The 27,434-nt window shown below is 29.7% G+C and overlaps 2 protein-coding genes across 8 annotated transcripts; one reads left to right on the top strand and one right to left on the bottom strand.

Moving 5' to 3' along the window:
* Positions 1-919: 919 nt before the first annotated feature.
* LOC119604040 (phosphoribosyl pyrophosphate synthase-associated protein 2) lies at positions 920-26,541 on the top strand. 7 transcript variants are annotated; one of them, XM_037956385.1, is made up of 8 exons: positions 920-1,132; positions 17,785-18,021; positions 18,089-18,377; positions 18,441-18,610; positions 25,310-25,360; positions 25,570-25,681; positions 25,746-25,892; positions 25,956-26,391. In XM_037956385.1, exons 2-8 carry the CDS (start codon positions 17,825-17,827, stop codon positions 26,112-26,114), a joined length of 1,125 nt encoding a protein of 374 aa, XP_037812313.1. In that variant the 5' UTR covers positions 920-1,132; positions 17,785-17,824; the 3' UTR covers positions 26,115-26,391. The 7 variants fall into 7 exon arrangements, with proteins under 7 accessions (XP_037812313.1, XP_037812315.1, XP_037812309.1 ...); XM_037956381.1 differs by lacking the exon at positions 920-1,132 and adding an exon at positions 1,501-1,804 and having other exon boundaries at positions 25,956-26,540; XM_037956382.1 differs by lacking the exon at positions 920-1,132 and adding an exon at positions 1,501-1,804 and having other exon boundaries at positions 25,573-25,681.
* LOC119604045 (cytosolic carboxypeptidase 6) lies at positions 7,205-9,455 on the bottom strand. Its single transcript, XM_037956396.1, is given in 5 exon segments — positions 7,205-7,780; positions 7,841-8,210; positions 8,298-8,675; positions 8,735-9,303; positions 9,419-9,455. Coding segments are annotated over 5 exon segments (1,926 nt in total). The 3' UTR covers positions 7,205-7,208.
* Positions 26,542-27,434: the final 893 nt, after the last annotated feature.

Consider the following 27,434-nt stretch of genomic DNA (forward strand, 5'->3'; position numbering starts at 1 on the left):
TTACGATTTAAGCAGAGAGTTAGCTGCCTTTTTCATGTTGTTTTTTGTTTTTATATCTTTACAAAAAAAACAGAACTAAAGTATCGTTTTATTTTTCTTTTGTATCTATACTACATGAAAAGAATAATATTTTTGTTTCAGTTCAAAGTTGATCTTTTGTAAGTGAAGTTGTGTTTTCTTAAAAAAGTTATTTTATTATAAAAATTTAAAATAATTGTGGTGATCTAAATGGCACAAACGGATTTAAAAATTGGGGTAAATTTAATTCATACATTCTAGTTTTAATATTGACAATTTCCTCTTGTTTGTTTACAGGATCTGTAAAGGAAGATGGCCGAAAGTTTCAAAAGAAAATTAAGATTCATTTCATTTATCTTCGTTAAAATTGTTTAATTATATTTTTATTGAATTAACTATAATACATGTTTATTATTTGATGATAATTTTTAAATAAACTTACATAATTTGAAATAAACGTAAAAAAATATATATTTTTTCTTTAACAAAATCGGAAGACATGGTACTTTAACTTACAAATGCAAATAGGATTGTAATCTACATACATTACATTCTAATTTGCAAGCGTTTATAGGAGTCTCATTAACTTCGCTTAGAACTCCACACATTATGTATGTGAAATTTAAATTTGTCTTAATGAAACTGTGGCTTACATTCTAAGCGAGAGCACATCGATGAGGCAGCCTAGGACACTTTTATGTTAAATCTAAGTGGAAGAATAAGTGAAAGCATCACCACTGACTGCCACGAAATATCACTTAGATAAGCGAGTACATAACGTGTATTTTTACCGCTGGGTAATTCCTAAAAGACTTTAAGTATTTTTTTGGCTTCTGGCAACGCTAAATGGTACATTTTGACAGTTCTTTAAAACTAATAACAGCTGTTGAATTGACTTCACCTTATGTATTTGCCTTGTTCTCTTCTTTCGTCAAGAAGCCGTGTAGAAAAAAACTCGTGCCAATTAGTGAATTGACGGATTAAAAAAACAATTCTTTGTGTTTTTTTAAGTGTACATAATTGAATTGTAAGAAATTTACAATTTTATAAGACAAAAATACATTAAAAGCCAAAGATAAAAGTTGGACCAGCTGTTTTAATAAAATAACAAAAAGTAAATATACAAAAAAATAGAAATAAGCGACATAATAAAAAACTAAAAAGTTTATAAACAACAACAACTCTACACAACTGCAGTGGGGGTGCAGATAAAAACAAGAACAAACTTTTCCTAAAAACAAAAAGCAACAAATAAAATACAATTTTTTGACATTTTTTCAATTATTATTTTATTTTCTTACTTTTTACCTCCAAAAATTCGTATTTCTCTCTATACAACAACTACAAAATAAATTTTTTTTTATTCATCCTTGTCTCTGTGTGTCGCTATTATTGCATTTCTTTTTATGGTGGATCTTTCTTTGTTGTTTTGCTATTTATTTTGTACTCAACTTGCAAATATTTGCATAAAAAAACAAACGGAAAAAATTACACAAAAAGTAAGCAAAAAAATACGAAAAGATGAGAGAAAAAAGTTCTTAGATTTTATGTTGAAAAAATACCGCAGCTGGCAGTTTGGTAGAAACTTTTGAAGCAAAATAAAGTGCGTTTTCGTTGGTGTTGTGTGCATCGTCAAATATTTATTGGATTTGAATTTTAAAGTGAAAATCTAAGAAAGAAATTTATCTATAGACTTGAAAATTTCACAAAATCATATTGGATAACCAAGCAAATTGTTTGAGAAAGTGAAGTTATAATTGAAGAAAATGTTGCTGCAGCGTAATAAGTAAATTATATCTATATTTTCTTTTAAAAAAATGAAAAATAACTTTTCGTTAGTGCAACTCCCTTCCAGACAGTAATGGCCCAGACAGATACTCTCCCCCACCTTTCCTATAACTTTTCTAACTTTTAGTAAAAGTTTTTTTTTAACAATATATTGCTTAACTTTATTTTTCAATTCTTTTTGTCGAACGGTCTGTGTGTTTTTTGTTCATAATTAATTTTACATATAAGTGCTAATTAAATTTAAGTATTTTCTTTTTATTTTTTGTACCTATTTATCTTCAAATTTTCAACTCGTGTGTCTCATCCTCTTAATACTGTTTTTGTGTTTTCATTTCTTTTTTTTTCGACCAGTGCCGTTCGTGTATTCCAGATTTTGCTTTTTAAAAAATGTGTAATTTTTAAACAATTATTTTCATTTGTTGTTGTTGTTTTTTCTAACATTTTGTTTTTTATTTTAATTATTTTTGTCAAAAAATTTTTATTGTTTTTCTTTATTTTTCGGCTTTTTGTTTTTGTTCGTTTTTGTGTTGCTTTTTTTCTTATTGGAATTTCTAATTGTTTTTGTGATTTGCTCGTCTTGTTTCAATATGCTTTATTATCATTTGTTTTAATTCTTTAACTTTATTGTTTAACTTTTATTTGTTTAAATGTTTGTCTATTTTTAGCTTTATTTTTTTAATACGCATAATTTTCTAGTATTTATTACCTACTGCTTTTTTTCTCTGACATGATTAAATTCAAATCATGCGGTGAGAGAATTTATGTTAGGTGAAGTATTCTAAGCAGCAGTAATGGGATTTAAATTTGTTTCTTAATTAATTAAGGCATTTTTAGGTCTATAGTCAAGTGACTTTTCTATGGTATAGTCTTTGGACTAGTCGTATAAATTAGTTTTTGGATTACTCTACGGACTTTCTTACTTGACCGGTATACTATCTAGTCTTTGGAGTAGTCTATTGTACAGTTTATAGACTACTCTATTAATTAGTCTTTGAACTGATAAACACGTTCTATTCTATACACTAGACAGTACACTATTCTATTGTCTAATCTATAAACTAAACTATGTCTATTCTATATATGCACCAGTATATTATATAGAGTAGTCTATTATCTATTTTATAGAATTCGCTATTTTCTAGTCTATAGGGCGGCAATAGACTATCTAGTCGATGGACTTGTGTATTGATTAATCTATACAAGCCCATAGACTAGACAATTTTAAAATTCCATTTGCCAACCCTGATTTCTAACAAAATCAGTGGAAAATGCATAATGCATTGAAATATTTTCCTAAGGTTAGTATTAAGTAGGGTCTTATAACTTCCTGACAATGCCTGTTGTTCCTTAAAACCCTATAGCTCTCTGCGGGAACGGTAAACTATCTAATATTTCTGTTGCATAATAAATTTTTAACAGTTTTAAGCATTCCTGTTTTCTGAGGATCAATATCTAGTCCACTTATGTTTAACTACTTATGTAGAGTCCTTAAAGGACGTTCCATTATCAAAGTCATTTCACCATATCACTAGATTCTTCGAGAATTTATGACGTAGTTAATAAAAATTATCTTTCAGGAATGCAAATGACTCACATCAGTTTTTCGAGATATCTTAACCTAAATTTTGAAAAAATATAACCAAAAAGTATTTTGTTCAATATTTAGGACATGATATTTTGAAAAGCTGGTGTGATTGAATATATTGGTATATGGGTTTCGACTTTTTGTGACCTGTGTTGATTGATTTCATTTCCTCCACTGATTGTCTAACAACATTTAGATAATTTAATAAATCCTCCATAGAACATTTCACTTCAGGGCCGATGTACGATGGTAAAATTTGATGACACGATAATCTTGATGTCTGAAGGCTCATTAAAGCACATTGCTTAAAGCTTTAGTCACATATGTTTTAGAAAGCATATTAAATATAAATGCCCATAACCAAAAACTAGAGAGGGTTAGAAACTGATATTGAACTGGTATAGGAATCGGTAATTTCTATTATAAATTTTGTTATAAATAAGTTCAGCTATATTATTGTGGAAAATAAAAGATACCAACACATCCAGTGATTTAAAACCTAAAAAAAACATAAGGTCTGGGTCGGATATAGAAAACTGATAATATAAATAACAAACAAAAACATTTGTTATCAACTAAATAGTGCATGCCCTGAAGTTAAATGAACTCTTCTCAAATAGTTCACATGAGGTGATCTACTTTTGTTTTTATTTTTAGAACATCTTATAAAGAAACCTCAAAGAGATTTTCAAAATTCCCTTACACAATATAATAATTTTGATTATATTCACACGGAATGTTTTTTTTTACCATTCCCTTGATATGCATTTGTAAATTGTAAAGAGAATTTGTATGTCTAACATGTGTAACTAACCCATTTTGTTTATTTAAACTTTATCAATCATTTGTGATTCAAAATACATTAATAAACAAATGATATCCCTACAAAAATGTACAAGTTCTACACATGTTTCTCTGTATAGACATTTATTATGAGACGAAAGGTGCTACACTGCCACCAACACCACTAACATTAACAGCTTATATTTTGATAAGATAATAATTAAACTATTATTTATCTATTTTTTATGATTAAATGACAATTTGTAAAACATTTACAAATTAATCTTAATGATAACAAGGGCAAGTAATTAAATTAGATATAAAAAAACAGGTAGAATTAAGAATATCTTTGCTTTAACTAAATATTTTATATGAAAAGTAGTTCATATAGTGTTGATCTCTATTTCAATAGACACGTTTACTTTCCAGCAGTTGAATTAGTATATATTTTGGGTATCAGTTATTGGCATCAATCCAATTTTAAGAATCTTGAATTATTTAATATATAGGTTGTTTTTTTTTTCTTTCTTTCTTTTCTTAAACTCACGTACTGCGTATGTGTTTCTCTCATGTGATAAGCTCAATAGACATTTTTATTTTCAAATAAAATTCAAAATTTTACGCATGCAAGTTTTAATCATTGGTATATAAAATTTTTGTTTTTTCTTCTGCTGTATATAATTTGTTTGTATGAATTTCATTTCGAAATTGTTGCTGTTTGTTTTTAATAGTTATTTTGCTCATGCCAAAAGAAATGTGTATTTATCAATGACGTTTTTCTATTATGTGATATCATTAATAACAGCAAGTTTTTTTCTTTTGCAAATTTTATGTACTTGTTATGATTTATTTCGTGGAACATTTCTCATTTAGACTGTACATTATAAATATGTATTGATTATAAAGAGTGTTTGCAAATTAGTATCTTATAAATATGTTTTAATGATATGCTTTATCGATTTGTTTTTAGTCAAAGTTTGTATAAATTAACATTTAAGTTCATTGACTTAATACAAATTAATGAAATGACAATATCTTATGTTTATATTGCTCGCGATTAAAGAGAATAAAATATTCGTAAGACTATTATCGAAGCATTGTCGATATTAATATGACCAATCGGCTCCTAATCACTTTCTGAGTCGATTTAGCTTTTTCCTTCCGTCTTTGTGTCCATGTTAGCCATGGGCGCATACTAAAGGTCGCAATTTTCAAGATAATTTGATGAAATTTGGCACTTACTTTTCTCTTGGCCAAAAGATGAAGCATATGGTTGAAATCGGACTTTTATTTTACCTAACCGTACCCCCAGAATTGGGCTCTTGAGCTCATAATTATGTTAAATGTTCTATAATCTCTACAAATGTCAGCACAACTTAGTTTCCTACAAGTTTACATGTTACTGCCGATTTTCGAAATGATCGGGACAAATTTTGATTACTAGCTTTTACTGAAATCATGGGACATACATATCTTGCATAAATTTCATAAATTCCATACATATCTTGCATAAATTCCGGAATGTCTCAAAGTCTCATTTAAAGACGTTCGTTCACTTGTTTTGATGTGTAGTACATGCCGATCTGGGAATTAATAGCTACCATATTATCAGAACAAATTGTAATTTATATATTTCATATCTCGGCCACTGAATAACAAATATTTTAGCTTGAAGAATGACACAATCGTCATGAGATTTTGATATCAAATTCTTCAATGAAAATGTTACTGAATCGACAATAGGGGGATGCATCCTTTTAGACTTCGTAGAGATAGGCCACGGTAAGTTCCAATGTTGTAGTCAATTAAATCAAAGGGGTTTGGAAGGCTTTCTTCCCTTTGTCATTGGTACTGTACTCAGTCTGACACTTGCTTGTCTAGGTCCACTGATAGCTATAAAGCAGGTCAAACAAGGCCTTAGTAGGAGTTCTCATATATCCGATTCAGGAAGTAACCGATTTGACGAAGTGTCTAGTGCCTGCCAAGAGATAACTATTCCTTACAACATTATTGGCTTGTTTACAGTTTTAAATCTTATCATTACGTTACAAGGGCTTATGCCCTAAGACTTACCTATGACCCTTCAATAGTACAATCATATGATACAATCATGTGGGCGTTCATGGCCTTTGTAGATCTCGTGAGTACATTCATGTCCGATGATAACTTCCTAACAAGAACAAAGTGTAGGTATTTTGTCCGATAGCGATATGACATAAACATTTAGAAGAGAACTAGGGAATCCTTTATTGTCCAGAGACTGATCTATTCTCTTTTTCCTGGATTAACACTTAGACCAGAGCATTAACCTCTTCCAGATATCTTTACAGTAACATCGTCTGTATCGGCAACTGATTTAAAAGAAAACGGAAAGTATGTAAAAATAAAAAATAAAGTAAAAAAGCATCCTTTAGACCTCTTCAAACTTGACCAAGTTTGAAAAAATTGGACCAGTGTGTAGTCTTGATTGTATGTCATTCTGTAGTCTTAACTAGAACAGTTTATAGGCTTGACTATGGATCAGTATATAGTCTAATAGTAGACAAGAGTATAGCCTTGACTATATACCAGTGTATATTCTTGACTATAGACCAGTGTATAGTCTTGAATGTAGGTCATTCTACAGTCTTTACTGTATATCAGTCTATAGTCTCGACTATGTATATGTTAGTCTATAGTCTGGAGTGTAGATTAGTGTATGGTTTTCACTATAAATCAGTCTATAGCTTTGACTGAAGACTAGACTATTGACCAGTCTATACTCTGCTATAGACCAGTCTTGACTATAGACCAGACAATGTTCTTGACTATTGACCAATCTGTAGTCTTGTCTATATTATTGACTTTTATAAAAAAATTTACTATGAATAGAAACTTTCTAAATTTTTTTATTTATTTATAGAATATTGATTAAAAATCCAGAATATTTGGAATTAAAGCTTTAAACAAATTTAAGATTTTTATTAAACAAGTTTTTACAGATACATTATTTAAAAATTTTAATATAAATTGATAAAAAAAAATGCACATTTACTTAACCATCAAAACTTGTTGCTTTAACTTTTAAACTTCCTCTGGTCAATTGATTTAAATCGATTATTGAGAGATATGGTTTAGGAGGTACATTCACGGGTAATTCGAACTTAATTTGCTTCTCCGGAGAATTTGATTTACGACCATATTCTGGCAACGAAGAATCTTGAGTTAAATCAAATTTACCCGATTTTAAACGCAATAAAGAAAATTGATCATGAGGTGTTTGTATGGAAGGCAAAGTACTGCTGGCTACACGACGATAGTTGCGATAACCACTAAAATGACTACTGCCAGGAGCTAAGGGACGAGTGGGTGAAAAGCCTCCCTCATCCGAAGAACCACCAGAATCGTAACATATGGAAAGATTTGTATAAGAAATTGGAGCATAACATCTAGTGGTTTTAGGTCGGGGTTTAACTTCATAGCGGGTCTTAGATCTTGAGCGGGATTGATGTGTCCTAGGACGTCGTTTCTTTTGACGCACATCAGCCGGCAAAGCCACGGGTAAAACATTTATAAAACGATAGTATTGTAAAAAAGTTCTAGCTAAATTACGACCACACCTGTAATCTAACAATAACAGCATTATATTTTTTAATAAATGTGATTAATGTTTGTAAAACAACTTACAACCCTCTTCGTTATACAAGGCCACTGTTTTGCCATCTTTTAAATAATGACCACCCATTGATATTTCCAAGGTGTAAGCATTCACTGTATCACTTAAACGTTCACAACAGAAACGTCTAGCACAACCTGATTTCTTTTCATCGGTATTAAACATCATATTGTTGGCCGCATAATCGGGGGCATTTGCTGCAAAGAGTCGAGGAAATACTAAATGTCGTTCATAACGATAGACATCTTCGTATGTATTGCCATATATAAAACAACCATGTAGACTTGTGTGAGCATGCAAATCTATAACAAAATCTATTTGATATGACTGTAACAATAAAAGGAAAATGTATAAATTAATTAATTTACATTATAATATAATGTTAAGAGATAATTAAGGAGACAGATGTTAATTAATGCACTATGAGGTGTGTTTTTACTTTATAAATTAAATAAAATATCATTTAATACTCACATCTGAATTATCAATTTCCTTTAACATATTCTTAATGGCATAAATTTCAGGATGAGAAAATTCGGTGGCAACATGCCACACACGATTCATGTCTTGGCCAATAAGATTACAACGATTGTTACCCAAAAATACACCATCCGGATTAACCATTGGCACAATTTTGAAAACAAAATTTTCTCTTAATACTTTAGCGATATTATGATTACTTAACAAAAATTCCAGAAAACCTTGGCACATAAATGAAGCAGGACTAGCATTGGCGTGAGAACGACACAAAATAATAATGACACGTATAAAACTGCGATCAATACGATTCGTTTTGGTTTTGCCACTAACATGATCTATGGTTATTAAATCAACATTGCGATTTTGCTGCAAAAGAAATGTTTATAAATACGGGTTTTTAAATGATGTATTTAAAAAAAACTCACCAAACTTTTGGTCAATAGTGTTCTAGTGAATTTCTTTTCACCTTGTTGCTGACGATTTTCTATGACACTCAGGTACGCTTGCATACGTGAATAACTATAGGGTGGTGCTAAAGCAAACTGATAGACATCATCTTCCTTGTCAAATGAAAAAGCAAAACTTAAAACATAATGATTTTGATGCAAAGGTGATCTATAGTAGAAAACATTTTTCTTAGGCAATCTTTGCCATTTCGGTCGCGAAGATGACTTGACCAAAGGTGTTAGGCCAGCATTGAATAGATTACGAGATTTACACATGTTTACTATATTAAATATAACTTTTTGATCCTGTTTAACATTATCCACAGTGAAATTAAACCAAAAACGATAACGAGGATTACAGGTATCCGGTCGTAGAAATAAATCGTATTCAAATTCTCCCAACAAGTCTGCTTTACCCAGATTGCCCGTTTCAAAAGCGGCATCAAAACACAAGTGACCTCTTTTGGCTTTGCCACTTACTCCTGGAGGACGTATAATAACGCGAGAGACATTACCCAAACCTCCCTCTCCCTCGCTGTCTTCACTGTCTGTAAAGTTATAAATAAAATATAAAAATTAGTTAATTTTTTCATTAATTTTTTTTAAATTGTATATATGTACTATGTGTTATCTTTATACCTTCCTCCATCCTTTCATACATACTAGTATGTTGTAAAGGATCTTTAGCTATGCCAAACATTTTCTTTAACTTTATTTTCTTCTAGTTTCTTTTAAGAAAATACTTGTGATCTTTTCTATTACTAATTCAATTCTAACTCAATTTTACCGCCAACAGTTTTATTTGAAGGTATTTCAGTTTTCTTTGTATTTGCATACATTATTATTGAAAAGCAATTTAATACATACTTTATTGGTATGTGTGAAGTATTATTAAAAAAAGTCTTTATTTGAAATTTCCTGTATCATAAACTACATTTAACACTTGAAGTTTGTGGTAAACAGCATTTAAAGGAATGTGTTTTTTTTAACAAAACTCTATGATTTTAAAATTGTATATAATTCAGATTTTTCTATAAGTCTGGAGTATTGCAACCTGTTATATATTAATGACGTTAAACATACTTATTTCGCCAAAATCAATTTGTTCTGAAGTAGAATTGTTCAAAAGATACGTTTTTAAAGTTTAAATATTTCCAAACCCTTAACTTTCTTGGCTGATGAGTTTAAGGACAAGACTTGTTTTGCTTTTTTCAGTGTTTAATATGATAGACCTCCACATACCAGTTGCAAACAGTTGACCGCAGTTGCATTCATAGAGACAAATGTGTTTCAAGTTTGCTCACATAACTTTGCATGTTCTAATAATAATAATCGCGACGATTTATGTGGTACCAGAAGGCATCTGGATTATTATTCCATCCTGAACTAAATTGTGCCAGAACTACTCCTTTTTTCCGCTATAGGTTTTCTTCTCCGTTTGATATGGGAGACCTCAAAATACGATACTCATTCCGAGTTCGAGTTTCAATACATAAGATCCTGTACATATGTTTGTTCTACTTGAAATCGCCAAGGTCCCACCATGCCTCGGAGAAACAAAGTTATGTCTACTCTGGTGACATCTCAAGAGTAACTGTTGCGTTACCATGTTATATTCCCTGATAAGTAAGACTATCGTTTCCTTCTCTAGGCTTTCAATAGCTTTTGATGTTTCCCAAAGGAAGTTTATAAGTTATAAATTATAACGCTAGTGTATTTCGTTCCAACTACAATCGGTCCATCGCACCGGAACGACTCGCAGTTTAACGAACTACGATTAAGTTTTGCCAACTCCGCAACACCAACTTTACACTATAGGTAGCCAACCAGTTTTCTTTTTGTCCAAGTGCTGTCGTCTTGCTCATGTGTTATGAGCGTAACTTTGGTTGGCGCAAAACTGAGATTTACTTCCAAAAAGAGTTTCTATTCTCTTAATTCTTCTCGATTTTAAGTGGTTTTCAATCTGAGGACTCTGCATTCGAATCAAGTATTGCTAGTCGAGTAAATTTAAGTACAAAATGCAACAATCTCGAAAAGTAAGCGCTTGTTATATTCGTATATGAAGAACATTCGTCAAAACATTGTCAGATATCGGCATTAATATAAGCATCAGGGTGTTTTTGGAAATGCGTCTTTTCTGGGGCTTAGCTCACTTAAGGATCAAACTCTATAGCATTCCAGACAGTTACTAATTTCTTAAAACGAATCATTTTTAAAGAACAGCTCTCTACTCACTAAGCACCAACTACTGACGAATAACTGATTACTGGAATATTACTGGGGACTGTCTAGGAAGGGTACTAGGATTTGTATAACTAATTTCAGTCAAAATTGTAAATGTAGTACAACAACTAGTTAGTTAAAAGTAAATACATATATGTACTAAACTCTTTTAAAACTCTGCAACTAAACACTCAACACACTCACTTACCAACAACATTTACGCCTATTTAAAACGTCACACCAACAGACAGACATTATGACACATATCCTTAACATTACACAAGTTTTCTTTTCACCATATAATTTCCTTTTAACCTTTTGTGCCATAAGAAAACTAGTCTAAACAATTTCATTATTATCTAGCCTAAGACATTTTATAACTTATTGACTGACTATATATTAGTGTTTTCTTCAACCTCCACTTCTTCCTTCATTTTCACCTACAATTGGTGTCAGTTTTTCCATTTTTCTTTATACATTTTTACTTTCATGATGTGAGCGTGCAAAAGTATGTAGGAAAAAATAAATAACAAATAAAACTTTCATTGAATTTACTTTTTTAATGCGTGCCATTTATCGCGCATCCTATTGTTCTAGATGGATAAATGGATGGATGGATTTGCATTTTAATTGCTGTGCATTTACGTTTCGTGTCATTATGTTTTTAAGACCTACATTCAGTCAGTCTATAATATTTGTTGTTATTGTTTGGTATTAAGTCTATAATAAGGTTAAGTGTTCAATTGTTTTGTTGGCGCTATTGAGAGGCTAAATGGTTATATGTTTTCCCGGGTAGTTAATATTGGGTTCATAGAACTCAAAGTACTTTAACCTATATGTTAAAAGTCATTATATAAAATAATTTACTAAATGGACTGTTAATTTTCAATACATTTCATAATAATCATATAGTTATCTGACATTTCAATATAGTTTTCTCTTAGTTAGCAAACTGATTGATCTGAATCACGAATGTTTTAGTAAAAATTTTATTAGTTCTTTTTGAAAAACTGTCCTCGTTCTATTTTGGAGTTAAGACAAATGGTATTATTTTGTAATCTTCATCTCGGAACTGGTTCTGAAACCAGTTAATTATCAATGATTTTTGTCACACCCGGAACTGGTTCCATCTAAAAATTTATAATATTTCATATTTGAAATCATTCAGTAATAATTACTATTAAACATTTACGACTTTATGGAAACACCTCCTACAGAGTTTCCAAATAGGAGCAGTTGGTTAGGATCCGATGAACTATTCGAGGTTTGTGAAGTTGATGCAAAGGCAACTAAGATTGTCTTTAGGGAACTAAAGACGATTGAGCACTTAATTTGCTATGGTCCTAGAATAAAGAGTCTCAAATGGTTAGGAAATAGGTTCCACGACGAATCGAGAGTATTACTTTGTGTAACCCAAGCAGGTTTTATGAGGTGAATAAGCCCGGTTTTCGATTGAGAGGATTCAGATCTCCTCTAATACATCAATTACTTCGAGATCTCAAAATATTGCTTTCCGGAACTATGTTGGGAACCTTTTAACTCACGGTATCGTTTCATTCCTGTATTTCTATCTCTCTCTCTCTCTCTTTCTATTTCTTCCATCATTAGTTTGTGTTCTAGTCTGTCAACCGGAGATCGTGGGTTCGAAACCCTCCAGAGACACTGGTAAAGAGCGTTCAACAGGTCCGATGAAGGTCTAGATGTATTTCTTCGGATTAGATGTAACATACATCCTCCTTTCAAACTAATAAACTATTTATTTTCTATTTGTATATTCTATTGAAAGAACGACGCGGACTCGGAGAGGAGGTGTATTGTGCTTAACCCTTCCAAAACTATTATAACCTTGTATTTTTTTTAAATTCACAACTTACCTGAATCACCCATTATTTAGTTAGTCTGTTATTTACATATCCATTCATCAATTTGTTCCTTTGACATTAAGAATTTTTGTGCAACTGTATTGAAAAGAGAACAAAATCAACATGTTTATACTTGAATTTTCATATTTCTAATGCAACAAATAATTTGCATACTTAAAGGCACTTGTTAGAGGTATACTTTTCTTAGTATACTTTTAGATATTTACAATTCTTAAAGAACGAAAAAAAAAAATACTCGAAGAAGAAAACCACTTGAAAAAGTTTGCGTGTGAATTTTTCAATTTATTATTTTATTTCACTTTAGTTTTTTGTACTTTAGCCAAGTTTTGCTTTTATTTTATTACAATTTGTCGAGAATATGCAGTAAATTATTTTATTTTATTATAACATACTTAAAGAGGCGTAAACAATTTACAAATACTTTGCATATTTTTAGAAGTTTTTACTTTTTTCTTGATTGTTTTTTAATAACATAATCTCTAGTTGAAAATCTAACACTGCGTTTGAAACTGTTTGAAATAAGTAATTTACGTTTAACTTTCTTGAGTTTTATTTTAGTATATTTTCAGTTGTCTTCAGTTGAAGACATTTCACTTTTTCTGTCGTTAGGAAAACCACTGATTACTGCTGCATTTGTTTGACGTTTAACTTTCTTTCTGTTTTCTTACTATGGACAACTATTATTTCACTTTACTCTACTGACATTTTCTTTCTTTTATGTTTGATCAATATTTTTATGGTTGTTTTTTTTTTTTTTTAATTCTTTAACTGGAATTTAAGGTTTTGTGTTTTTATACATTTAGCATTCGTTTTATTGTTTCATATTTTTGCGAAAAGTGAACAATAAAGTTAAATTTTTTGTTTCTGGCTAAACTTTTTTGTGTGTCTATAGTTTTAATTTCTTATTACAACTGCTATAATTTAAAACAAAATTCGCATGTGATATTTCCCAAAAAAAAAGTTAGTTATTGTGTGTCTTTCGTGTTAATTTTTATAGTATGTAACTGCTTGTTATTTGTTAAGTTGTTGTAATCCTGGTTGAACTTTTTTGTCCTGGAATTTATACACGTGTGTCTTTTTTTGTTTGTTTTAGCCATATTAACATAAATATAGTTTAGTAGGTTACAAACATCAACATTTGGGGATTCAGTCGCTTAAGTTTTTAATGTGTATAATCAATTTTGTGTTGTGTGGATAATATTTTGTTATAAAGTTGTTGTTTTTTTTAGGATTTATAAATGCGTAAAAGATTAATTATAGACTAGACTATAGACTAGACTTTAGACTAGACTATAGCCTAGACTATAGCCTAGACTATAGACTAGACTATAGACTAGACTATAGACTAGACTATAGACTAGACTATAGACTAGACTATAGACTAGACTATAGACTAGACTATAGACTAGACTATAGACTAGACTATAGACTAGACTATAGACTAGACTATAGACTAGACTATAGACTAGACTATAGACTAGACTATAGACTAGACTATAGACTAGACTATAGACTAGACTATAGACTAGACTATAGACTAGACTATAGACTAGACTATAGACTATACTATAGACTAGACTATAGACTAGACTATAGACTAGACTATAGACTAGACTATAGACTAGACTATAGACTAGACTATAGACTAGACTATAGACTAGACTATAGACTAGACTATAGACTAGACTATAGACTAGACTATAGACTAGACTATAGACTAGACTATAGACTAGACTATAGACTAGACTATAGACTAGACTATAGACTAGACTATAGACTAGACTATAGACTAGACTATAGACTAGACTATAGACTAGACTATAGACTAGACTATAGACTAGACTATAGACTAGACTATAGACTAGACTATAGACTAGACTATAGACTAGACTATAGACTAGACATAGACTAGACTATAGACTAGACTATAGACTAGACTATAGACTAGACTATAGACTAGACTATAGACTAGACTATAGACTAGACTATAGACTAGACTATAGACTAGACTATAGACTAGACTATAGACTACTAGACTAACTATGACTAGACTATAGACTAGACTATAGACTAGACTATAGACTAGACTATAGACTAGACTATAGACTAGACTATAGACTAGACTATAGACTAGACTATAGACTAGACTATAGACTAGACTATAGACGAAGACTATAGACTAGACTATAGACTAGACTATAGAGACTAGACTATAGACTAGACTATAGACTAGACTTAGACTAGACTAGACTACTATAGACTAGACTATAGACTAGACTATAGAGCTAGACTATAGACCTAGACTATAGACTAGACTATAGACTAGACTATAGACTAGACTATAGACTAGACTATAGACTAGACTATAGACTAGACTATAGACTAGACTATAGACTAGACTATAGACTAGACTATAGACTAGACTATAGACTAGACTATAGACTAGACTATAGACTAGACTATAGACTAGACTATAGACTAGACTATAGACTAGACTATAGACTAGACTATAGACTAGACTATAGACTAGACTATAGACTAGACTATAGACTAGACTATAGACTAGACTATAGACTAGACTATAGACTAGACTATAGACTAGACTATAGACTAGACTATAGACTAGACTATAGACTAGACTATAGACTAGACTATAGACTAGACTATAGACTAGACTATAGACTAGACTATAGACTAGACTATAGACTAGACTATAGACTAGACTATAGACTAGACTATAGACTAGACTATAGACTAGACTATAGACTAGACTATAGACTAGACTATAGACTAGACTATAGACTAGACTATAGACTAGACTATAGACTAGACTATAGACTAGACTATAGACTAGACTATAGACTAGACTATAGACTAGACTATAGACTAGACTATAGACTAGACTATAGACTAGACTATAGACTAGACTATAGACTAGACTATAGACTAGACTATAGACTAGACTATAGACTAGACTATAGACTAGACTATAGACTAGACTATAGACTAGACTATAGACTAGACTATAGACTAGACTATAGACTAGACTATAGACTAGACTATAGACTAGACTATAGACTAGACTATAGACTAGACTATAGACTAGACTATAGACTAGACTATAGACTAGACTATAGACTAGACTATAGACTAGACTATAGACTAGACTTTAGACTAGACTATAGACTAGACTATAGACTAGACTATAGACTAGACTATAGACTAGACTATATACTAGACTAGACTATAGACTAGACTATAGACTAGACTATAGACTAGACTATAGACTAGACTAGACTATAGACTATAGACTAGACTATAGACTAGACTATAGACTAGACTATAGACTAGACTATAGACTAGACTATAGACTAGACTATAGACTAGACTAGACTATAGACTAGACTATAGACTAGACTATAGACTAGACTATAGACTAGACTATAGACTAGACTATAGACTAGACTATAGACTAGACTATAGACTAGACTATAGACTAGACTATAGACTAGACTATAGACTAGACTATAGACTAGACTATAGACTAGACTATAGACTAGACTATAGACTAGACTATAGACTAGACTATAGACTAGACTATAGACTAGACTATAGACTAGACTATAGACTAGACAGTAGACTAGACTATAGACTAGACTATAGACTAGACTATAGACTAGACTATAGACTAGACTATAACTAGACTATAGACTAGACTATAACTAGACTATAGACTAGACTATAGACTAGACTATAGACTAGACTATAGACTAGACTATAGACTAGACTATAGACTAGACTATAGACTAGACTATAGACTAGACTATAGACTAGACTATAGACTAGACTATAGACTAGACTATAGACTAGACTATAGACTAGACTATAGACTAGACTATAGACTAGACTATAGACTAGACTATAGACTAGACTATAGACTAGACTATAGACTAGACTATAGACTAGACTATAGACTAGACTATAGACTAGACTATAGACTAGACTATAGACTAGACTATAGACTAGACTATAGACTAGACTATAGACTAGACTATAGACTAGACTATAGACTAGACTATAGACTAGACTATAGACTAGACTATAGACTAGACTATAGACTAGACTATAGACTAGACTATAGACTAGACTATAGCATAGACTATAGACTAGACTATAGTTTAGACTATAGACAAGTTTATAGACTAAACTATGGACTATAAACTGACTATCTAATAAACAATTGACTAGACTATAGACTAGACTATAGCATAGACTATAGACTAGACTATAGTTTAGACTATAGACAAGTTTATAGACTAAACTATGGACTATAAACTGACTATCTAATAAACAAATTGTATGAAACTGTTTAACAAAAGTTATCTTTATAAAGATTTTGACGAAAATCTTTTAAATCTTCCAAACTACTCTTTAAATGAAGAATTAAATTAAAATTCGAGTAAGAATTAAACTAAAATTCGAGTAGAAACGAGTAGTTAAGATTTTCGAAAAAATTCACGGTATAACCGATGCTACAAAATTCCTAATTTATGTTCCATGAGTGGTGAGAAGTGTGTCTGTAAAATTTTAAATTTGTGCGATTTATGTAGTCAAAGTTTTATATTTTAGTCAATTAACCCTAATCCGCTGAAACGAAAACTTTAAAATTTATAGCTGAACTTATTAAATTCAACAATATATTATTTTACATTTTATAAAAGAGATTTAAGAGATGTTTTAATTTTTAACATGTTAATCATCCGTTTTTAAAACCCCCTGCCGTTAAGTAGATTTGAAAGCTTTCCTGCAATTTGTAACAAGTCCTCAAATTTAACGCTGTTTTTCTTTTTTGAATTTCGTTATAACTAAACATTTTCAATTTACTTAAAATCTATAAAACTTTATTATTATTATTTTCTCTAGATTGGGAAGTGTACGACCACCGAAACGTTGTCGTAGCGAAATGGATACAACATCAGCATCAGATATTGTTATAATACATGGCAATTCGCATCCCGATTTAGCCAATTTAGTAGCCGAACGTATGGGTATTAAAAGTGGTGGCTGTTCGGTATTTCATAAAACAAATCGTGAGACAATGGTGGAAATTGGTGATTCAGTAAGAGGCAAAGATATTTATATTATACAAACTGGCACCAAGTAAGTGAATACGTAATTTTTATTTCTATAATAATTTTATTTATTTATATAATTTTCTTTTTTAAAGAGATGCTAATAACAATATTATGGAATTGTTAATTATGGCTTATGCCTGTAAAACCTCATCAGCTCGATCGATTGTGGGTGTTATTCCCTATTTGCCTTATTCCAAGCAATGTAAAATGCGGAAACGTGGTTGTATTGTTTCAAAATTATTGGCCAAAATGATGGGCACCTCGGGTTTGACTCATATAATTACCATGGATTTGCATCAAAAAGAAATACAAGGTTTCTTTGATATACCTGTGGATAATCTCAGAGCCTCACCTTTTCTTTTACAATATATACAAGAAAGTGTAGGTTTTTAATCATAAATGTATTATGTTTTAATTTTTAATTTAATATAATTTTCCATTTAGATACCCGATTATCGTAATTCTGTTATTGTAGCCCGTAATCCAGGCTCTACACAGAAAGCTACTTCTTATGCTGAACGTTTACGTTTAGGCATTGCTGTCATTCATGGTGAACAAAAAGAAGCTGAAAGTGATCAAGTTGATGGTCGTTATTCGCCACCACCTTCCAATAGGTAAGTTGAAGATAGTTCCATTATTCTTTCTTTATTATTATTTTGGGTAGTGACAACAAATCATTATTATTTATATTATCTCGTAAAATATAAAAAAGAAGTATTTAATTTAGTTTGCTCTTCATGTCTATAATTGATATATAAAATATACCACAAAATTAAACACACATATTTGATCCTTTTTCTAAACTTGTAATTCGTATATAAAATGTGAATGTATGCGTGTGTGTATAATTGCACCATATGACATATTTTTATGTAACACTATTATTGTACTTGTGTGTGTGTCAATAATTATTATTTAATTTTTAATTGCGTTGTCATTATTTAATATGCTTTTTCATGTACAAAATTTAAGCATAATTAGTCATCATTTGCTTTTTTCCTAAATCTATTTGATTACATAATAATTAATTCACTCATATTATCATTTCATTGTTATTTTATCATTTAAAATATTTATTTTCCTCCTCTCTCCCACTTGGTCACAAATAACTTTCAACGTTTCCTTTTTTTCTATGAGTTTTTGTTGATTTAAACAAAAAGTACATTTCAACTTTCAAAATTCTGTTCGAACTTTTTAAACTGGGTATTATTTTTGATTTTTACTATAATAGTTTTTGGTTTTTTTATAAAAGTTTTCTCGAATGATTTCTTTTTTGTAAATATTATGAGTTCGTATTGCATGTGATTTGTTTTTTCAAATGTTTGTACAAAATGTTTCAACAATTTTTATGATTTTGTTTGGTCATTATTTTAAAATTCTTCTTCAAGTGGTAATTGATAGCTTTTGAAACATAATTTTGAAATACTTTTCTTAAAAGAAAAGCCTAAACATGTAAAGCACTTGATGTCAATTTAAATGCATGTTTAAAAATTCTTTAAAACTGTTAAAATTATCTCATAATCAAGGAAATTATATAAATATTGTTTTAGTTGTATTTGGAGAATTTAATTGTAGAATTATTAAAATATTTTCGAAATTTCGAACTTATATTCGAAAAGTTTTTAAACCAGTTAAAATAATCTCTTAATCAAAAGTATTCATAAAAATAAAATTTAGTTTTTAACACTAATTTCTTACATTTTCCAATTTCGAACTTAAATATTTTGGAATATATTTTAAGCATGTTCAAAAATTCGACCTTATATTTTTAAAATATCTTTCAAACTACATATTTTAAATGCTTTGTAATATAAAGGAAAATTCTGAAATATATGTAATTGAAAATTCCAGAACTGATCTCTACGCTAGAATCTCTATATATCTATTGTCTTTGGAATGTCTTTAAAATCCATCATATTTAGGCAACACTAGCCAACAAATTCTATACTGACGAAACAAAGTATAAGTTTTGGAATTTCTCAATAACTTTATGTGAGATTTTTGAGGTCGACAGGCCGACTCCGTATAAAGTGTTAGAAATAGAAATGGTTTTCAGCTCCTTAATGTCAGTATCTCTTCAGTATCTTCAGAGTGTCACCATTATTACTTATGAATACATACTACATGTAGAGTAAAGTGAGCCTTTAGCAGGTTCTTTAATTCGAAATGGATATAGTTTTTGGTTTCTTGTGGAACATTTGCACTATCTCTCTTCACACAGTGATTGGTACAGATCTATGAAACTTTAAGCTTGGTATTATTTTCCGTACTGTAAACGGTTGTTATTGTAATAGTTCGACTGTGGCCGATAGTTCTTTCCAGGGGGAAAAATTTTTCCTTGATACCACTGTTGCTGGTTGACAATTTTTTCCCGAGTATCATTCGGGTCGTTTCCAATTGTCGTGGGACTTGAGATCTTTTAACTGTAATATTATTGAATAAACTCTTATTTTCCTCCTCTGTCATTCCAAGTGGGGTATATTTCATTTCAGTATGCTATTGATCTCAGAAAATACATTAACTGCTTTCAGCCACTGTAGAAAAAAGTCCCTTGAATTGATGTTGTGTAAACTATATGCATTAGTCGTATATTACATTAATTAGTTTGGAAAACTATCCCGCTAAGTATTCAGTTTGCCAATAAACTTGTGTTCTAGACTGCAAAAGTGTAAAGCGCCTTCCAAATCTTAGAACAAATAACTAAAGAACTGTTCTGTTAAAATTTAGATGCACTCTGTTTTGAATTTTAGCGCACCCCGGTGTAAACAAACAAAAGACTTCAAGAGTCGTACCATTTACTCGTTTGCAATTTAAAGAAAATACGTGAAACGAAAAACAGGTCCGTCCAAGATTGCAAATTCACTTAAAATAGTCAAAATAACTTCTTTACATACAAAATTCTTTACATCTTGGCAAATTGTTGACATTGTTAATCACTAATTGAAAAAGTTTGCCACTATTATAATGAGAATTTAATTTATATCTATATATAAAAATAAAGTATGGAAAAAGATGTCGAATTTTCAGATTTGCTCCTTGTAACATCTCCCAGTTCGCGGTGGAACATACAACCCAGCCATTTCAGCCTAAGACTTTGCATTCTATGACAGTGGCAGTTAATAGTAATCCGGATTGGTATTATGGCACTTAACGACCCAAGACTACATCTTGCATTCACATCAAGTCTTGGGCCTTCATTCTACTCTTCCAGGGTTGATTGATAATGGTTCGGTATCTTTCAGATATCAACCTATAATAGCGACAAATGGGTAGGACAGTCTCCCTCCTAACTGTACCTTCTATAGGACCCTCGAACTTATTATTGTCAGTTCGATCACTACCTAAGTTTATGTGAAGCCTGCCTTTTGATACAAATTGTTACAAGATCGATGTTCTCTCTTATCAGTTTCGTGGCTTTTTAAATCTCTAAGATCTCCGCTTGAAAGAAACTACATTCGTCATTTCGACCAGGGTTAAAATCACTAAGTAATTCCATGTTAGATATACGCTCTAGACGATTGGCTACAAACCCATTATCATTACCAAAATTTTAAAATATTTTACTGGGAAAATAGTATATGCGTAAATTTCAATGGCATAATTTAAAATTTAATTGCTTAATTGTTGTCTAAACAAAATTATATTTCACTTAAGGTGATTGCAGGTTTTCATTGATACATATTACTTACGCTAAGATAATGTTAAACATAAAATATTTTATAATAAACGAGAAGTTTTTTGTTATACTAAATACCTATTATAAAAAATTTCAAATTCAGTTATTTGTAAAACACGTGTCGTAAAAACCACATTACAAACAGTTTGACGTTATAAACAATAAATAAAATTTGTTTGTAAATAAAACTATCTTTGATTCATGTGGAAATGTATAATGTTAAAATTATAACAACTACAACCGTTTATTTATTACACTTAAATCTAATCAACAAAATCCCTTTCTTAAACATGTGCAGTAGTAGAGATTGTAATAAATAGAATATTATTTACTCTATTATATCATAAATATCAAACACCAAAAACAATTGCAAAATAACTAAATTTACATATTACACGAGCACACTATTATCTTAAAAAAAACGATTAATTTTACTGCAGTTTTAAGAGACAACTGTAGCAGCACCTGCTCAAACCACATTTTTTGTTTGTTTTGTTTAAAATATAATATTTATTTAATTACATACTATTGTTATTATAAATTTCTTATGCTAAATTACTCTAATAATATTTTGTTGCATCTTTTCAGTATTGTAAATTTGTTTGTGCATTTTTTACGACTATTTAAAACTTGATTATTTTCTTTTTGAATATTTATGAATATAATATTTAAATTGGAGCTTGTTGTAAACATGTTCAGCCCTAGTTTGTTTAATTGTAAAAATGGGGAAATAGTCACAAAATTGTATTATTAGTTATCCATAATTTGGTCTATAGTAATCTCCACTTGAGAATCTAAATACCTCTCAAATTTTAAAATAGTCTATTCAACGACTTAGCTATAATTGACTAAAATTAAAAAAAAGGGAATATTGAAACCTTCGCAACCTCTGGAATATATACATATGTATGTATGTACTTACTCAGGCAAAATTATGTTAGTTCATAAGTAATTTCAGATTATATGATTATAGCCTATACTTGTACTAGTTTGGTGTTGCGACTAATGATATTGAATATATATCTCAGCAAATACAAGACATTTTTAAATTTGAATGTAATTAATTGTTCTAATTTTTATTCAACCGGTTATAAGAAATTGTTTCGGAACTAGTATACTATACCTTCAATAGAAAGATAGATAGATAGATAGATAGATAGATAGATAGATAGATAGATAGATAGATAGATAGATAGATAGATAGATAGATAGATAGATAGATAGATAGATAGATAGATAGATAGATAGATAGATAGATAGATAGATAGATAGATAGATAGATAGATAGATAGATAGATAGATAGATAGATAGATAGATAGATAGATAGATAGATAGATAGATAGATAGATAGATAGATAGATAGATAGATAGATAGATAGATAGATAGATAGATAGATAGATAGATAGATAGATAGATAGATAGATAGATAGATAGATAGATAGATAGGTAGATAGATAGATAAATAGATAGATAGGTAGATAGATAGATAGATAGATAGATAGATAGATAGATAGATAGATAGATAGATAGATAGATAGATAGATAGATAGATAGATAGATAGATAGATAGATAGATAGATAGATAGATAGATAGATAGATAGATAGATAGATAGATAGATAGATAGATAGATAGATAGATAGATAGATAGATAGATAGATAGATAGATAGATAGATAGATAGATAGATAGTAGATAGATAGATAGATAGATAGATAGATAGATAGATAGATAGATAGATAGATAGATAGATAGATAGATAGATAGATAGATAGATAGATAGATAGATAGATAGATAGATAGATAGATAGATAGATAGATAGATAGATAGATAGATAGATAGATAGATAGATAGATAGATAGATAGATAGATAGATAGATAGATAGATAGATAGATAGATAGATAGATAGATAGATAGATAGATAGATAGATAGATAGATAGATAGATAGATAGATAGATAGATAGATAGATAGATAGATAGATAGATAGATAGATAGATAGATAGATAGATAGATAGATAGATAGATAGATAGATAGATAGATAGATAGATAGATAGATAGATAGATAGATAGATAGATAGATAGATAGATAGATAGATAGATAGATAGATAGATAGATAGATAGATAGATAGATAGATAGATAGATAGATAGATAGATAGATAGATAGATAGATAGATAGATAGATAGATAGATAGATAGATAGATAGATAGATAGATAGATAGATAGATAGATAGATAGATAGATAGATAGATAGATAGATAGATAGATAGATAGATAGATAGATAGATAGATAGATAGATAGATAGATAGATAGATAGATAGATAGATAGATAGATAGATAGATAGATAGATAGATAGATAGATAGATAGATAGATAGATAGATAGATAGATAGATAGATAGATAGATAGATAGATAGATAGATAGATAGATAGATAGATAGATAGATAGATAGATAGATAGATAGATAGATAGATAGATAGATAGATAGATAGATAGATAGATAGATAGATAGATAGATAGATAGATAGATAGATAGATAGATAGATAGATAGATAGATAGATAGATAGATAGATAGATAGATAGATAGATAGATAGATAGATAGATAGATAGATAGATAGATAGATAGATAGATAGATAGATAGATAGATAGACCTTTAATTCGAATTCGGAAGTTTAATTCACTCTTTTGGGATTTTATTTCATTTCTAATATTGGGGCCTTTATTCAGAAAGAATTAACTCTCCAAAATTGGGGACCTAGTTCATTATCGTTTTGGGGATTTAGTTCATTGGGGACTTCGTTCGTAGCGCCCTATAGGTGTTTCATGTTTTCAACTTCAAGCTAGTTTAAACTACATACATTTTGCAATTTTTCTACCTTATCATAGATAACAAGAATTCCAAGAGTAATTTACAAGGAAATTGAATATCAAAGTTGTAAATTCTTTTTGCAAGTTTTAAATTTAGAAATATCTTGGCGGAACCGATTAACCCAGCACTAATAGGCCATAATTTGCTAATAATATAAAAAATCGAAACTATGATCGAAAATATTAGAAACTATTAAAACAATCTTTTTTTAACAGTTTACAGGATTTTAAAAATATTTTCGAAAATTCGAACTATGTTCGAAAAAAATTTTAAACTAATAAATCAATCTCTAAATTAGTTTTTTTAGGGGACATTTTTATTCATTTCGCAATATCGAACTTAAAATTTTCCTACTTTAACGCCACTGTAGCAACCGTTGTAATCATGACATTAATTTTACCGATGTAAAGGAATTTAGCATTTTCTTTATAAACTGGTAATTGTTTATTATTATCTCAATATGTAACGTTTGTTTTGTAAACATAGGGCTGAATATTTAGCATTATTTTTTTATCACAAATAATGCAGTTTTTAGTTTTGTGTATTGAAAGTGCATCTGTGTATTTTATTTTTTATTTTCAAAGTATTTGTATATAATATTTAGCTCAATGTGTGTGTATATTAGTTACAAATTTATTATTTTTAATTAAATTAAAGAAAAAAAACGAAAAACAAACGAAATTCGAAAGAAAAGAAAAAAAAAAACAAAATTTATTTTCTATTTTATTACAATTGTGTTCAAATCTAAAACAATCCAGTACATATGACATAGGAAATACAGTTGAAATGTGCTTACCAGCAACACCTAGGTTGGTATTTTTTTTAACAAAAAGAAAAAAAAATATAAAAAAAAATCATACTCCAAAAAATAATAATTTAATTTATAAAAAAATATATATATTAATTTTAATCAAAATCATAAAACATTAAACTAGATTCTCATAAAAACGCAAATTAAAATCACATTTCCATTAAAAGAAAACTACAATAATCAAATATTGTAACTTAACATATTTAGCAGCCGTACTCGTACCGTAAGTGTATCGGTTGGTGTACCCGATCATCCACCCAAAGTAAAACCACCCATTAACGTTGTAGGTGATGTTTCTGGACGTATTGCCATTATGGTGGTAAGTAAATTGTTGTGCTTTACTCAAGCGCCAACAGTTTGGTATACTCTTCTTGTACTTGTAGGATGATTTAATCGATGATGTACAATCGTTTGTGGCTGCTGCTGAAGTTTTAAAAGAAAATGGTGCTTGTAAAATTTATGTTTTGGCCACTCATGGTTTGTTAAGCTCTGATGCACCTCGTTTAATTGAGGAATCTTTCATTGATGAGGTAAATTTGCTTTATTTAGTTTTTACACTTTTGTATTAAAAATTCCAATTTTCTCTCTCGCAGGTTGTTGTTACCAATACCATTCCACATGAGATCCAAAAATTACAATGTCATAAAATCAAAACCATTGACATTTCCATTCTAATTGCCGAGGCCATACGCCGTATTCATAACAAAGAATCCATGTCTTATTTGTTCCGTAATGTTACTTTAGAAGATTAGAAAAGAAACTATTTATTTAGCTTGATTTCTGTTTTTATAAATCACTGTTAATGGCACGTTTCCATTTTAAAAGGTAAACTCCCCCTAATACATAAAATTTTATAAAAACTTTTTAATCTTTTATTCAAGTATTTGAATTACATAAAACGTTATATTACAACTAATTCATTTATTATTCTATAATTTTTTTTATAAATACATTTTCCTCCCTTTTAATTTTTGTTAATTTTAAAGTTTGTTTAAGTTGTTTTTTTATTTTTTGCATAAAAAGTTTTAACTTCTTTGTTTTCTCATTTTTTTTTTTGTATTATTTATCTTTAAATACTGTTTGTTTTATTTACAATTTTTCATTATTTTTTGATTTGCTTATTAAAGTAAAAATAATTGTAATTAATAATAAAAAAAGTTGATTTGAATAAAATGTTCTGAAAAAATAACAATTTCTTTGATTTGATTTTCTCTATGTTTAAGCAATCTATACTTATTCTCAATACAAAATTTTGAAAATATAATTGTCCAATTCACAATCGATGTTGTATCGTTGTATGTCATAAAAAAATTTCAAATACAATTTTTGGAAACAAAAACAATTCAATAACAAAACAAGTAAGAATGTACAGTCGGACATGGTCGACCATATGATACCCTACACCAGTACGTATGTTAAAAATGTGGATTATTTTTTAATAAAAAATCATTTTAGTTTTTTACCTTTACTCCGAAATATTTTAACAATTTATTGCCAAAAAAGAGTTTTTCCAAAAGAGGAGTTATGTGGGGGCAAGGATAAATATGGGCCTATCCTTATGCATTTTGGTAGAGGGATTTCCGTTTACATTACAGTTATTTATGAAGAATTTAACCGAGATAGTAGTGTTTATAAGTGAATTTTGAACTTCAACTGATTTTCCGAAGTGGGCTAGGGTCAAATATGGATCGATCATTACGAAAATCGGGAGTATAATTTAGATGTATATAAAACCTCGTTATTCCGATTTTTGTAGAGATATTAGAACATTTAACATAATTATGAGCTCAAAAGCCCTATTCGGAGGATACGGTTGTATGGGGGCTCGGTTAAATAATATACCGATTATAACCATTTTCGTCTCTGTGTCGAAAAAATAATGTGTGCCAAATTTCATCAAATTATCTCGAAAATCGCGACCTGTAGCGTGAGCACAAGGTTTACATGGACACACCGACGGACAGACGATTCAGAAAGTGATTCTGAGCCGATTGGTATACTTTAAGGTGGGTGTATTTTTGGGTGTTACAAACATCAACACAAACGCATAATACCCTCCTCACTATAGTGGT

Source organism: Lucilia sericata, unplaced genomic scaffold (genome assembly GCF_015586225.1).
Source record: "Lucilia sericata isolate MDLA Ls3-8-SP2 unplaced genomic scaffold, ASM1558622v1 Contig000355F_arrow, whole genome shotgun sequence".
NCBI classification, from domain to species: Eukaryota; Metazoa; Arthropoda; class Insecta; order Diptera; family Calliphoridae; genus Lucilia; species Lucilia sericata.

Coding starts and splice junctions, on each gene's coding strand:
- LOC119604040 (XM_037956381.1), top strand. CDS start 1,785: ATGTTGCTGCAGCGTAATAA. Junction 1,805..17,784: donor ATGTTGCTGCAGCGTAATAA/GTAAATTATATC, acceptor TATTTTCTCTAG/ATTGGGAAGTGTACGACCAC. Junction 18,611..25,309: donor TCGCCACCACCTTCCAATAG/GTAAGTTGAAGA, acceptor AAAACAATCCAG/TACATATGACATAGGAAATA.